Consider the following 15,281-nt stretch of genomic DNA (forward strand, 5'->3'; position numbering starts at 1 on the left):
AACTGTAATTCTTGGAAACCGAACTTTTCTACTATACCCACCTTAGTAGTCAGAGGGAGAGTGATCCAGGTAGTTCCGAGGACTCTCTAAGTTGGGTTGTGCCAGTTCCAAGCTCCTCGATTTTGGAACCAACAGATTCAGTTGTCACTTCCGCGGAGCAAGTCTCACCACAAGAGCAACCTCATCCAACCCCTTGTAATCCTCCTCCGACGATATCCGAGGTAATCTCTGATGAGTGTAGTTGAGATTCCAGATATCACTGACTCTGTTGGTACAGAACTCCAAGAGGAGGACAACACAGTCAATGGAGACACAGGGAGATATGTGCTTCCTTTTTGGAGTACAAGGGGAGTTCCACCGAAGAGATACCCTCCAGAAAAGAAAGGAAAGAAAAGTCGATATGGAGTGGCAAACTTTGTGCAAGGGAACCTGACCAAAATGGCTCGAGCTTTGGAAGCTGCACTATATGAAGAGGAGGAAATTACACAGTCAGCCGAAGAAGCAATGAAACATAAGAAGTGGAGGGGAAGCAATGTTTGTTGAGATGAAGGCATTGATGAAAAAAATACGTGGGTACGAGGCAAACTACCTGATGGGGTGAAGACAGTTGGATGTAGATGGGTGTTCACAATAAAAAGAAGGCTGGATGGAACGATAAAGAGGTATAAGGCATGACTTGTGGCAAAGGGATACACCTAGACAAATGGTGTAGATTACGACGAGACCTTCTCACCATTGGCAAAAATCAACACTGTAAGGGTGCTATTCTCAACTGCCGCCAATAAGGATTGGCCACTTCACCAGTTCGACGTGACCAATGCATTTCTACACGGAGAGTTGCCAAACCCAGTATACATGGAGCCACCACCGAGACTTTCTGAAGATTTCTTAGATGGAGAAGTATGTCAACTCAAGAAGACATTGTTTGGACTGAAACAGTGACCGAGAACATGGTTTGGGAGATTCACATAAGTGATGAAGAAGTACGAGTACAGACAGAGTAACTCGGACCACACCCTATTCATTAAGAAAAAGGGTGGCAAGATCACGTGTTTGATTATATATGTAGATGACATGATCATTACCGGAGATGATGAGGAGGAGATAGCCGAGCTAAGGAAGAATCAGTTTCATGAGTTCGAGATGAAGGATATCGGTCTTCTCAAGTACTTCTTGGGAATTGAAGTGTTGAGATCAAAGAAATGGATCTTCATAAATCAAAGGAAGTATGTACTTGATTTGTTGGCAGAAATTGTAATGGTTGATTGCAAACCTATGGACACCCCGATGGTACAAAATCATGGACTGCAGATAAGGGAAGGCGCAAGGTAGACCGACAGGGGGAGATACCAGAGATTGGTCGGGAAGCTTATCTATCTATCCCACACATGACCAGATATTGCATATGCAGTGGGAGTGGTGAGTCAATTCATGCACGCACCGCAAGAGGAACACTGAGAGGCAGTTCTAAGAATTGTCCAGTACTTGAAGGGTAAGGCTGAGCATGGGCTCATGTTTGAGAAACACGGGCACATGGAAATACATGGTTTCACCGATGCTGACTGCAGGTAACCCGAATGATAGAATCGACTGCCGGATATTTCACCTTTGTAGGAGGAAACCTTGTGACATGGAGAAGCAAGAAGCAGAAGGTAGTAGCACTTTCTAGTGCAGAGGCATAATTTAGAGAAATTAAGAGTGGACTGACGGAGATATTATGGTTGCGGAGATTGATGATAGAATTGGACCTTCGACCTGCCCTACCTTGTAGACCGTTTTGTGACAACAAGGCGGCCATTAGTATCTTTGAAAACCCGGTTCAACATGATAGAACCAAACATGTGGAAGTAGACAGACACTTCATAAAAGAGAATATTGAAGCAGAAGTGGTGGAAATGCCTTATGTCAAATCTTAAGATCAGCTGGCGGATATCCTGACAAAAGGCAGTAAATTCGAAGTCTTTTCAAGAAGTACTATGCAAGCTAAGTATCGGGAACCCATTACTTAACTTGAGGGGGAGTGTTAGAATAATATCGTATGAAATCAGGGAGAGTATATGCGATTGATATGGGAATATATTGTGCCAAAAATAGAGTAGCAATAATTGTAAATTAGGTTTACCATATGCAGAGTTTTTTAGCCTATATAACATTGTAAACTTTGTATCACAATTACATTGAATAGAAGATGATTCCTTCTACCGATATTTAGCACGTACCATTAGAAACTTTTGCACTAATTAAAAATCACCTTCAATACCTAAGATTGTGAAAACCATGTCGTAGTGGGAGCGTTCCAGAGGAACACAACAAGTTCATGGGTCTAAGAGTGTCGTAAGACTCAGTCTTAGATTAACTTGAATATAATCCCTTTAACTACAATGTAGCATTGGTTAATTTGGATAATCATATTTGAAAAGGTGATAGATTCCATATTACAATCTAAGATAGACAACATGTTTTACAAGACTTGCAATACTACCTACAGGTTGTGTCAGTCAGTGGGAGCAAGTATCTTTGCAAGTGTAAATGTGGATCTCAAATGGCTAGATAATGACAATGGGTTATGCCCAAAGAGAATTATCTTCTCGCTATCGTTGTGCCAGGATTTATTCGATCCCATTGTCTATTAGAACTTACATAAATTAGAATGTATGTATTATAATTGTCAAGACAGTCTTCTACAAATAGAAGTCTTGAGGAAATCATCTACTAGAACATCCTAATGGGTATGTAATTAAGGGCAAGAAACGCATGATTGGAAGCTTATAAAGACCTTCGTGGTCTTAGGCAAGAATCTAAATCAGAGTATATGTGTTTTATCAAAATTGTCAAATATTTGAAATTTGACTTGTGCCCTTACCGTGTTGTAAGCACAAGGAAGTTGAAAGTACATTAAATACGGTATTATTGTTATTCTACGATGATGAAATCTACAAAAATTGCAAACAACTAAGATTGGCATCTGGTATAGGATATTCATTGTCTACCCAATTTAAGATAAATGATTTAAGAGAAACTAGTTGCATTCTGAGCATCTTAGTCTTTTAAGATTGCTAGAAAGAATGTTGAGTTTCTCTTAGGAATCTTATATCTATACATTGCTTGGAACATTTTAGTATTAGAAATTCCATGAAAAGGTTTTACCATTCAAGATGGAATTGTCTTGTCTCTAGTCAAGTGTCATTCGACACTTAGTGAGATCAAGAATAATGAGACTAGTCTTGAGGATAGATGTCTCATATAATGTTATGATGTGTACTAAGATTGATATTAGTTGTGTTTTTGCATAGCAAGTATATATCATATTGCCTATGACAAAGGGCTTTTATTGAGGTAAAGAATATACCATAGTGCTTGAGAAAGACTAATCGCTATATTCTAGTTTACCAGCCATTCATGTAATGTCATTGGGGTTACACTGACTTAGTTTTATGACTAATCAGTGATCGAATAAGTCATCCTCTGAACGTGTGTTTACCTTAGGAATATCTTCCTAATAGCTTTAATCGTAGGTTTGGTATACTGAAAAGCATGTTTCGAGCACGGATAGAATCTTGCTTGTATACGAAAAACTCTACAATCCACTTTAACCCGATTCTGTATTATTCGAGCAGGTTGCACGGATAGAATCATTATATTATTACATTGTGTTTGCTTTTACATTTATAATATGTTTTATAAACATTTAAATGTATAAGAAGCAAACAAAGTCTAAGTCTTTTGCTTAGTAGACTGATTGTGGGCGACGTCCACATTAAGGTAACACAGTCGGTTCTATGCAATGCTTTGCAAAAAAAAAAGAAGAATTTCACAACCTAGATAGGCTTAGACTACCTATCGTGAAAGGTTGCAATGTATGTCCGATTATTTCTAAGTCTTTCTGAAATAAGATGACGTTGGTGTGGTATAGCACTGAATGGATCTAACAACAAAGCGCGTCTTTATGCTATCTACTGAAAGACTATGTCTTGATAAATAACTATTTCTTAATCTACATATGTTAGCATTGAGCATACAGTATTGATTATGCACTACTTTGACTTATCAAATGGTGCGGGTTTTTCGCAACCCAATTATCCTGATATATTGGGTAGTGGTGATTAATATCTAGCAGTGCAAGGATTGCTATTATGTTGAATTGTGTGCAAGGTGAGTCTCGTTTGATAATGTCCTCAAGAGGATCTCGAACAAAGTTTTATTATTCGCAACCTGACCAGTTGGAATTTAATCATTCCATGAATAATAAATAAGTGTTTCTTGCTAAGTCCACTGTTGGAATTAATAAGATGTTAATTAATTAAGCCCATAGCAGACATTAATTAATTAATGGTAATTTATATCTTAAGCGCGGGAAATAAACAATAAACATAACGAAAACCCGGATTACTTGTAATTTTGGATTTGGATGGGCAGTGCAATATTACTTCTGTAGTGGCTGTTCGTAATATTCCAATATACACTTATATTAAATTGTGGGTTCAATTTAATTAGAAAAAAGCTAATTGGGTGAGGTCATATCCAAAACCTTCCATACATCCCTGACCGGGCCCAATATTAACTTAATATAAATAGGAGAATAAATGAGACAGAAAATACAATTATTATTCTATGAAATTTTCATCCCCATCTCTAATTAGTAGAGGAGCTCGAAAATACTTCGGCTCTCCTCCGTGAGGACTTTCTGTCTTCTTTATTTGAGTCCTAGTATTTTGATAAGATCAGCCCACACTGATTTCGAGATATAGTTCGGGAACCAGTCAGAATATCTGTGGTCTAGTATTGAAGATCATCACGTGGAGAAGGCGCAAGCAATTGACGATTCTTTGGAGAATCAAATCGGTAACTCTAAACCGTAGAATTCATGTTTTAGGATTTACTTTCTTTGAGCATGAATTATTTACGTTCTAGCATGCAATTATCTGTTTAATATGTGAATTGATTAATCGCATAATCGGTCAAATAGATCCTTGTCTGATTTATTTGTTTTGTACAAGTCTTCCGGCGGTTTGGGGTGGAATTCTCCCTAGGGTTTTGGGTGATCGACGCCAACAAAGAAGAGGAATGGGAAACATTTTTTCTTTTATATGGTGTATAAATTTGTGGTTTTAATCTCTAAGATGATGTTCGGTTTTCTAGATAAAATAATACCAAGATATAATCTAGAATTGAGTTGTAAGATTATTTTAGTCATACGGGGTAGCTATGACTAATTATCCCATGATTATCCATCTAGGATTGAGTTGCGAGATTGAATCCCATTAACCAAGCACACTACATATTTAATCCCGGGATACAATCTTGCAAACCGAACACCCTCTAAGTGTATTGGTTTAATTAGTTATAGTCTAATTATTTTAATTTGTTGTAAACTAATATAATGTATTTGTTTGGGCTCATCCCTTTGGGCGTTTTTTAGAATGATTGAGCCAATTTAATAAATTTTATTGTGCTATTCAGTATTGTAATTATTTTTCTTGGGTAGGTGTTTTAGTTTTAATTGGGCCCTTTTTTATATTTATTTTACATTTTTATTCTAATATGAATATATTTAATTTTTATATTAAATTCTGATATTTTAATTTTATTATATATTTTGAAATTTTTATATTTAGTATTTTGTAGTTTATTATAATTATTTTATTTAATTTGGTTGTATTAATAATTTTTATATTGGTGGATCCGTTGAAAGTCCTGTTATTATAGGTGATGTTGTTCGTGATCAACGTTATGCATCTAATGAGAGTAATTTTGGTTTGCCAACTTTAAATCGATATGAAGGTCCCATTAAAGATGACTCACTTTCCTTTTTAGTTTGTCCCAACCAAGATGACTCATTACTAAAAATGAAAACACATTTATCTCTATTTTATTCCCTCTCTCTTACGTTACTCTCTCCACTTCAAACATAAAATAAAGTTGCATAAATTTCCGTGCCGCTCAAGGAAGGGGGTCATCTTCTTTGGGACGGAGGGAGTATTTTTTATGACTCTTTCTATGTAACTGAGAATGCACCCAATTTTCCTTTAATATTAGTATGGATATATATTTTTTATTTGTAGTTATAAGTCATATAACACTGTTAAAGCAAGTTTGTTTCCTCATCTAGAGTCACAAGTCGTGAAGGTTTGAAGATTTTAGTATGCAGAGATGATAATGATAGTAGAATTGGTTCTACTATTAATGTTGTTTACAACGAAAATTTTCAAAATTTATGAACTACTGGTTTGTTTTTAGTAATACATTTTTCTTTATTTGTATATCTTATTATATTTCATTCACGCATGTCCTTTTTGTAGATTACTTTTTTGTTTTATGTTACTATGCTTATAATTGATATTACAATTGTATAAAATGTTGCATTTCAGTGGGTCGAGAGAATTACAAATACTCCCTCCGTCCCACAATAATTGACACTCTTATGGTGGGCACGAGTTTTAAGAAATGTAAAGTAAAGTTGGTTGGAAAAGTTAGTGGAATGTGAGACCCACTTTTTTATATTGGTTTTATAATAAAATGTGAATGAAGTGAGTTAGTGGAATATGTGGCCTACTTACCATTTATGGTAAAAATGAAGTGTGACAATTATTATGAGACTGACAGAAATAGAAAAGAGTGACAATTATTGTGGGACGGATGAAGTATCAGTTTGTGTTGTTTATAATGTTTTTAATTGTTTATAATGTCATGAATATAATTTTTAATTAGTTTCTATTCTTAATTGTAATTTTTTTAAAATATTTTTCTTTGTATTCTTTATTTTAATCTAATTAATTGTAATTATATTTTTTTATTTGAATATCTTTTGTCCCGTATATAGCACCGGTGGTAACACTAGTATTAAAAAACAAACAATTCAATTTGAATTTGTTTAACTTTTGGGGTTTCTATAAATTCATAGATGGTATAAAGGAAAGAAGCAAGATATTTAATGGTGGTATCTTTACAAATATAAAAGGGGCAATTTAGTAAGAAAAAATAATAAAATTAATAAGAAAATCGGTTTAAATAAAACCGATTTAAAATTTAAGGGTATTTGTTATATAATTATTGTAAATTTATCTTTACTCTTTAATAAATAAATACTTATCTCAAAATAGATCGTGCGAAACTTCTAATCTTTGCGTACGGATATATCTAAAATCTAATGAAACAATTATGGATAAGGTTTCTTGTCGGATAAGATTCGAGTAACTTTGTTTTTGACTTAATTAATGGAGCATTTTAATCGGATAACAAAGAAGCGACGATCTAATACATATAATACTTTATAATTTTTATTTTTACATTTATTTTATGTTATTGCAGTCTTAGGGCGTGTTCTCCTTTCTAGTTGAGATAACCCAAGAAATTAAATCTGGGTGTGTATTCAGCATGGGCCAACAAAAATGAAAAATTATGTTGTTCGGCTTATTTGTCCAAAACCCATTCTTGTACCCAACAGTGACCAACGATTAGAATAATATTTAATTCTTTTTGCTCAAATATCAAAAAAGTCCTCAGCATTGGAACACTAGTTTTTATTCACCATCACCATCTCAAAGCGGGAAACAAAAGCGGGAAGTATACAGGGGAAAGAAAAGGGCGATTTTCAAGTACGTGTGAAAAAAAGGGTGCAATTGTTGAGATTTGGCTTCAAGAAACTGAATTCACCAGGTGAGTCGTGCCCTATTCCACTGCTTGGTGTTTGTATTGGTCTGCAACTTGTTCTTCAAATTTGTTTGTGCTAAAACATTTGCCGCAAAACGTGTAGAGGCGTAATCACTAGCCGGAGATGTTTATGCCCTAGTTTGTTGAGATTACTTTGAATTATTTTTCCATTAAAAATGTGCACATTTTTGCTTTTGTCTGTTTGACTAATGGAGTAATAGATAAAGGGACGAGGTCGTTTATAGCACAAAATTGTGAATGATGTTGTTAGGTTCATTGTTGTAGTTATCATGTCTCAGTCAGTGCGCTTCGGTTGTGGATCCAACAGTGGGTTTACCAGCCAAGGTGAGTAGTTAGTAAATCAATTTCTCCGGAATTTTCAGAGCACCTTTTTCGATTTTTGTGATGTTAACATTATGCCTTTCGTCGCTTCCCATTTTCTGTGTGCAAAGGGGGTACCCAATTTGTGCGAAAGAAGTACCGAAAAGGGGAGCGCAGTCGGCGTATGTGGACAACACGTGAAGAAGATATATTGGCTTCTTCTTTGATTGAGCTGGTCGCTAAAGGGTGGAAATCTGACAATGGTTTCCGAGCTGGTTATCTGGGGCGTATTGAGCAACGTCTGCGCGAGGCATTCCCCAATACTGATATTACGGCAACCCCCCACATTAACTCAAAGGTTGGTGCGTGGAAAAAGTTTTACAAGAGTCTTTCTCAAATTCTATCGAGGAGTGGTGTGGGCTTCACTGCTGACTTCAAGATTGATTGCGATGACGAGCAGTGGGAGCAAATCGTCAAGGTAAATCTGACATGAATGAACTTAATATTCATTTACTATTGTGCTTGAACATTCTTGTTAACTGAGCTTTATGGTTGGCATCTCAGCTTGACAGCAATGCCAAAACAATGCGCGATAAGGCCTGGACTCATTGGGATCAGTGGGTGCTCATATTTGGGAAAGACCGTGCAATTGGGACCAGTGTTGAAGATATCGCTGATGCTGCCCGATCACTCCAGCAGCAAAATGTTGCTGACAGTGAGAACTACTCAAATGACTACTATGTGAACATGGAAGATATACCACAGGAGGACAACACTTAGCCACGACCAACCCCGACACCTGAGAACTACGAGGAAAGCACTGGTCAGAGTGAAAGCACTCTGCGTAATAGTAACAAAGTTGAAAGAAGCGCAAGATAATCTATTCAGATGATTCAGCTCTAATGGAGTTCCTTGGTATGTTACATGCTGACACTAACACCCGACTAGAGATGATATCGACTAGGATCGGCTATGAGTTTGATATCGGAAAGGCGAGGCAGGAAGTATTTGATAAACTTGGAAGTGTTGTGGGCTTGACCCTGGCGCAGAGGTATGATCTTTGCGACATACTGTGTGAGAAGACGCAACACCTTGAGATCTTCATGGGCATGCCTGTCGAGTCCAAAATAGGCTACGTGCTCAGGTTTCTCAATCAGAATTAGATCTCGAGGTCAACCAGTTAGCATGTTGGTGGTCGATTCCTCCTGACTCTTGTGACAACTATTCGGTCTGTTATAATATATTGGCTAGAAGACTCTATGCACTTAGTTTGTAATTTCAGACTCTCACTTGATGTGTGTTTTGTATGTGCCCCTTTGTTGCACCTATTAAGACCATCCGTCCAACCGGGTCGGACCTTTTTGTAGTGGTGCTTATGAACCTATGCAAGGGGTTAATTATGTTCAAACTTTTGTGGTTCTATCTTATGTTAGTGTAGACTTTGTGCATAATTTCCCTATTATGTTTAAGTTTGTGAATCACTTTTTGTAATTCCTTTAAAATTGGAAATCGATACAGTACCCATTACTTTGTGATATGCGAATAAAATAGACACAATAAATTCATGCCCAATAGTTAAACTTCATGCCATGGTTCTATTTCAACCTGAAAACCAACTACTTGGTGACCTACAACTAGTACACACCATAATATTTAGCTACTCCATTCCTTGGTTCGGTTACAACTTCAAACGCCATACGATTTTTTTAGGAACACAAAATGTTACATACGCATAAATAGAGAGACAAATTGGAAACAAGACAAAATATGGTGGAGTGCAATGCCTCTAATTTTAGCACACAGCTTAATATTTTATAGTAGTTGGATTTGCACGTGCCTCCTCGTCGAGGTCGAATCTTCAAAGTTCAGGATGGCGCCACCATGCAGCCGGAGAGGATGACGCACACAAGCTTGTGATAGGACTCGCACGCTGAGGAGTTCCACCGCTTGGACTAGTGCTGAGTTTGCGGGATACTTGTTGCTCTTAGCCACGCGGTTCACAGCAACTACATCTGCTCCGACATTGATGAGAGGATTGGGTGGCTGGTTGGTCGATTCACGATCAGAAGCACCATCCTCGTCGACGAAGAGCTTGCACTTGACCTTGGAGGTAGGGAAGATAGCGGGCAAATTAACTTCCTCATCCCCATCTCCATATGGTTCGACCACGATGGTGTCCGAGATGACGATCACCGTCGGAGACTGCTGCTCCAATTTGACGCCGTCCATGCCGAAAAGCATTGCAAGATCACTGAATATTGGCTCATGCTCGTAGTAGTACGCTCTTGCATATGTGTTTTTCTAAAAAAATAAGGGTGTATTACATTTATTTTATATCTTTAAACCATGTGAGTGAAAAAAATAGAAGGAAAAAAATTATTGGTGATCATACCTCAAAGATCTCCTTCCAAACATCATCATCAGCGGTCACGATCTTCTCCGGCCTGTTCCAGTGCGTACCTTGGTGGGTGTTGACCTCCTTGAAAGTCCGGTAACGCAGCAGCATGATCTTAACACGAGCTTTCAAGTTCCACTCAGTGTAACTTATACCCAGCTTCCTTTCTATTTCTCTCATGGCAGTAAGCAAGAAATAGCTAGGGAACTCATCGAGAGTCCACATAGTCTCATTCTTCAGGCGTATCAGTGTGTTTACCAACACATCGTCACCTTCGGGAGCCCACAGACCTTTGTGCAAAAACTGAGCTTGACGAGGGATGTTCATAGTGAAAACCGAACAACTATTTTTTTAACATGATAATTTTATGAAGGGTTTATTGTCTGTAGGTATTTGGCTTTCAATTTATATATGGATTTCATAGCTAATAATTTTTTATGAATGACATATACCTAACAATGAAATGATTAAGGGTGCCGCCTAAATTGCAAGAGTCTTCCTTTATATTCATGATTTTATACTCAGTGACTCAACCACCTCTTCATTAATGAAGAGGTGCCGCCTAAACAGTCAATTCTAATGCCTATACTCCTAAAAATGTATGATGTGCTGTCATAAATTCTTCGAAGTGGTAGTTCGACGTCTCATTTATTGGAGGCAGCTCAAATATAGCTTGGAACAAAATCTTACAACTAGTTTTCTCTAGATCATCTCAGCCGAAAGCAACCATCAAATCATGGCAGCGAATGAAACAACCACAAACAACGAGTACGTGTTACAGAAGATGTTGAAGTTGGGACAACGATGTTGAAGTCGGTGTACAATGCATGTTTCAGCTCGTTGATGCTGAAAATCTACACTTTCGGGTCATCTTTAACCGCTAAGCACATACCTCATTCGATCTAACTGTAGCGCTTTCAGTAGACGCTCTTATTTTGACTACATATTTTGTCATCGCTATGTGATTTCCCACTCTAGAAGCATGCTTTTGCTTTCTTAAACATGCTCGTTGGATTGTAGTATGACTTTATTGATTAGTATTGTGGTATTATTAATTCGAGGTGTATGCTTACATAATGAACCAAGTGGAATTAGGGACAAATGTTTTCCATAAAAAAGAGTTATTGCCAACATTATTTATGCATCCAATGAAATCACTACAACTTAGTAACACACCTTTTTCAATCCTTCGTAAAATGATTACACTTTTTAGATAAAAATACACACACCAATATTTCACCGCATACAACACACCATATTTGCAATATCCCAAATAAAGATTCATAGCAGCTAGCAATTTTAGGTAGTACAATAAGTCTCCATTACAAGTAGTTAAATATGCCTTCTTCTACAAAAGCGACAAATCAGAATCCATTACAAGCAGAGCATTTAGCTTCATATCAGTTACCAGACTATGCAGACAAAAAAATGGCCATTACAATCGTATATTAAAACACCTTCCCAATCAAAATACCCAGGAGAACAAACACAAATGTCATGAATCCAAACACAAGATGCAAGGTCAAGGAGGAGTGGGCATTGTGCAACCCACATATGGTGCAAATAAAAGGGTTTATCGCATCACAACCTGAACGTGGGACATCTGCTTTTGCGGCCTGCCCAATTGCATTGAACTTCTGAATAATGTGGCCCTCAACGGGGGCTTCAGGGGCTGCGTTATACTTTGCTTTCTCATCGCACCACATGAATGATCCCGAATGTTTTCCTCCAGATGGACACTTCCAGTAGGACATGCCCGGATTCATAGCCGTCTTCCCTGCGATTTGCAACTCCATTTTTCCCTTCCCACAAGAGCAATCAGGCAAAGCTTCCATAGTCGCCCGAATCTGATATAGTAATTATCCCAAAAAAATTATATTACACCACACATACACGGTAAAAAAGGTGCACAAAGTATAGTAGACAACACATAAACACAAACAATAACAGAGATGGATAAAGGTTGAAGTGATAATGTTAGAACACACATGTCACATAGGAAAAGGTCTTAGTTTAGTTAAATAACATATTCCAAATCATCTATTCATCCACATTTCTGTTGCAATGTTCTCTCGTAATTGGGTCCAATCGGTGGTTGGCTCAACGGACTCAACAAACTGTGTACCAATGACCTCATCTTCAAGTATTGGGTTGTACTGGGCACCATCTAATTCGGCTTCTATCGGATCCACGGGCATCTCACGGCGGATGAAGTTATGCAACAAGAAGCAAGCCATAATTAGACGGATCTGTGTTTTAATTGGATAAAACGACGTACTACGAAGGATCCCCCAACGCATCTTTAACACGGCAAAAGCACGCTCGATAACATTACGCGCCTTTGTATGACGCATATTAAACAGTTCAATTGCATTCTGGGGGGCTCGGTACCTGCACCCCATTCCTTGAGATGGTACCTAACACCTCTAAAAGGCGTTAGGAACCCATTGCTGTTGGCGTAACCGTTATCGCACAAATAATAGTATCTTGAAAAATGTTCAACACACCAACAACTCAGATTATAATGTTCAAAACAATTTAACTATATTCCTAATAAGCACTCAGGTTGTTAAACCACCTTGTGGGACTTTGAGTCCATTTTCCCGTGACAGCGCATCCCTCAACACACGAGAGTCCCCAGCTGATCCCTCCCATCCGGGCAGGACATAAACAAATTGCATGTTACGGTCACAGGCACCTCGTGTGTTTGTAGCTATTTGCCCCTTCCAAGACCGGTACCGAGGTTTGTCTGAGCTACTGACTAACACGGGTATATGTGTGCCATCCAAAGCACGTAGACAACCCTACAAGCATGTGATATCTGTGTCAAATAAATGAATATCAGAAAATGATATGGAACATGGACACAAAGGATACCTTGAACCATTTCCAGCGATTATCAGCACAATTGTCAGTGACTGGTGTAGGTTTTGAAGGCAAAATTGAATGCAAGGACAAAACAACACCTAAGACCTTGTTTACATAGTATGAAACAGTGGCCCCCGACCTCCAAAACTCAAACCCAACTTCCCTATTCTTTTTGTGGTGCGCAAGAACTCCTAGAAAGATGGCAACTTGTTCCTCCACCCCAACGACCTTGCCGGTATGCATCCCACAACGCTCAGTGAGAAGATAACATAGACGTGCGAATGTGTTACGATCCATTCGTATATTGGCAACACAGTATGCATCACTCAAATGAAGTAGACGACCAATTCTATGCAGTTGTTTAGGTACCTACAAATCACATTGTACTGTTTAGCCGTTTCGAGGATTCGACGCCTCAAACGGCCTGTGCGAGCCCTCAGATACCTATGCACAAGCAGAAATGTCTCCCTCCGAAATATGTACAGAATATCCTCAACCAACTGACATAGCCAAGCATAATTGGCATTTGGTTGCCTCATCTTCCAATCAAGTCAGTTCACACAAGATAATTTGCTGCAACGAAATTCGCATAATTTATACAACAACAAACCGACATTTGCATAATTTATATAGTTAAGAGCTTCCCACTGAAGTTTAGATTCAGTTAAAAAGGTGAACACAAACCGACATGACCTACGAATTACATACAAACTAAATCAAGATTGATAAGATATAAGCGAACCGACACCACCTAAACAGACATCATCTGGGCCAACATAGATGGAAAATCACAAACAAGCCACATTTGTTAATACAGTTTCGTATTTGAAGAAGACGTAATCAACATAAGTGAAAAATAAGATTCCAACCAGTACTAACCCTGCAGATGTGAAGTCGACGACAGTGCCCGATCTGCACAGCTGTGGTCAGACATTCAAACAAACAGCTTGTCAATGGAAATGTTCTCAACACGCTTCGACATTTGCGTAGTAGTTAAAGCTTTAGTTAGAGCTCAATTGACATAGAAACAACTACAGAAGTGACAAATCGAGAAGAGGAATTGACCTACCGCGCAGTATTGTGCTTTACGCTTCCAGATATGTGGACATTTGAAAAAAGAATTGATTTTAGGTCACGTACAGATTCAAAGTTTACACACAATATTATATGCTCCGTTTGTCGGATTTCGAAGAATCCCCCAAGCTATCTTCGATCGTCGAAGAATAGACAGATGTTCATTTCGAATGAGCAAAAAACTTCAAATTAAATCACACGAAAACGAAGAGCCTTACCTGGGGAAGGAAAAGCTAAAAAGGGAATTGCGGTCTCTTTCCGTGCCATTTTTGGATGTGGTACCCCTCTCCGCGACCCGCCGCTCCGCAAATTGAATGAGATTTTGAATCCAATTTTTCACTCCCCCGGTCGAAGAAAATGTAGTGTATTCCGCCAATGGACACGTCAAAAGCGAGGGCACATTAGGGATTTAACCTCCAAGTCTGGGTACACAGCTCGATGTAGATTAAAAATCTCATGTCTTTTGGAAGATTTAAAATCTAGCCCAAAACGCGTGAACAGTGCGGGCCTGTCCTTTTTTATCGGGTCATCTCGATTTTAAAACACAGAAGGCAAACACTATGATATGCACAAATTTGGAGTGGAATTTGGGCATAACCGATAAGATGAACACGCCCTTAGAGATTTGACACTGAATGGTCTTATATATATCAATGAGTAACAAGAAGTGTGATCAAGAGATCAAAAGCATGCAACCCCGAGAAGCTGATCATCTATGGAAGCTTCGAGATAGTGATTGAAGTGAAGAGGTGAAGATTCGAGTGAAGGATTGAGCTCAGCTCATCCTAGCTGGCATTAGTTAGTTAGTTAGCTAGCTTGATATTTTAGCTAGATATTTTTGCTCTCTATCACAAAGTATATAAGGTGATTCCCTCGTTGTAAAATTCATTCATTCAAATCAATAAACAAGATCAAATTCTCTTTTCTCTCAGCTTGATCATGCTTAGATTACAAATTTGTCAAATAGTCTTAT

The 15,281-nt window shown here is 38.1% G+C and overlaps 3 protein-coding genes across 4 annotated transcripts; 1 reads left to right on the forward strand and 2 right to left on the reverse strand.

Annotated features, from left to right (window-relative positions):
• The first annotated feature begins 7,518 nt into the window (after nucleotides 1–7,518).
• Nucleotides 7,519–9,437, forward strand: LOC121778376. The gene is made up of 4 exons (XM_042175718.1): nucleotides 7,519–7,656; nucleotides 7,936–7,995; nucleotides 8,103–8,449; nucleotides 8,536–9,437. The coding sequence occupies exons 2-4, from the start codon at nucleotides 7,941–7,943 to the stop codon at nucleotides 8,749–8,751; spliced, it is 618 nt and encodes a 205-aa protein (XP_042031652.1). The 5' UTR covers nucleotides 7,519–7,656; nucleotides 7,936–7,940; the 3' UTR covers nucleotides 8,752–9,437.
• A 109-nt stretch (nucleotides 9,438–9,546) lies between these two features.
• On the reverse strand, nucleotides 9,547–10,776 carry LOC121778621. Its single transcript, XM_042176007.1, has 2 exons — nucleotides 10,364–10,776; nucleotides 9,547–10,272 (listed from the first exon to the last, which is right to left on the reverse strand). The coding sequence occupies exons 1-2, from the start codon at nucleotides 10,691–10,693 to the stop codon at nucleotides 9,784–9,786; spliced, it is 819 nt and encodes a 272-aa protein (XP_042031941.1). The 5' UTR covers nucleotides 10,694–10,776; the 3' UTR covers nucleotides 9,547–9,783.
• Nucleotides 10,777–11,624: 848 nt separating this feature from the next.
• LOC121780016 lies at nucleotides 11,625–14,767 on the reverse strand. Of its 2 annotated transcripts, XR_006045972.1 has the most exons (6): nucleotides 14,527–14,767; nucleotides 14,304–14,324; nucleotides 14,114–14,154; nucleotides 13,244–13,807; nucleotides 12,945–13,170; nucleotides 11,625–12,213 (listed from the first exon to the last, which is right to left on the reverse strand). XR_006045972.1 is itself a non-coding variant. In XM_042177533.1 (5 exons), the coding sequence occupies exons 1-5, from the start codon at nucleotides 14,573–14,575 to the stop codon at nucleotides 12,185–12,187; spliced, it is 705 nt and encodes a 234-aa protein (XP_042033467.1). In that variant the 5' UTR covers nucleotides 14,576–14,763; the 3' UTR covers nucleotides 11,625–12,184. The 2 variants fall into 2 exon arrangements, 1 of the variants encoding a protein (XP_042033467.1); XM_042177533.1 differs by lacking the exon at nucleotides 14,304–14,324 and having other exon boundaries at nucleotides 13,244–13,603; nucleotides 14,527–14,763.
• Nucleotides 14,768–15,281: the final 514 nt, after the last annotated feature.

The sequence above is a fragment of the Salvia splendens genome, chromosome 19, assembly GCF_004379255.2.
Source record: "Salvia splendens isolate huo1 chromosome 19, SspV2, whole genome shotgun sequence".
Taxonomy (NCBI): domain Eukaryota; kingdom Viridiplantae; phylum Streptophyta; class Magnoliopsida; order Lamiales; family Lamiaceae; genus Salvia; species Salvia splendens.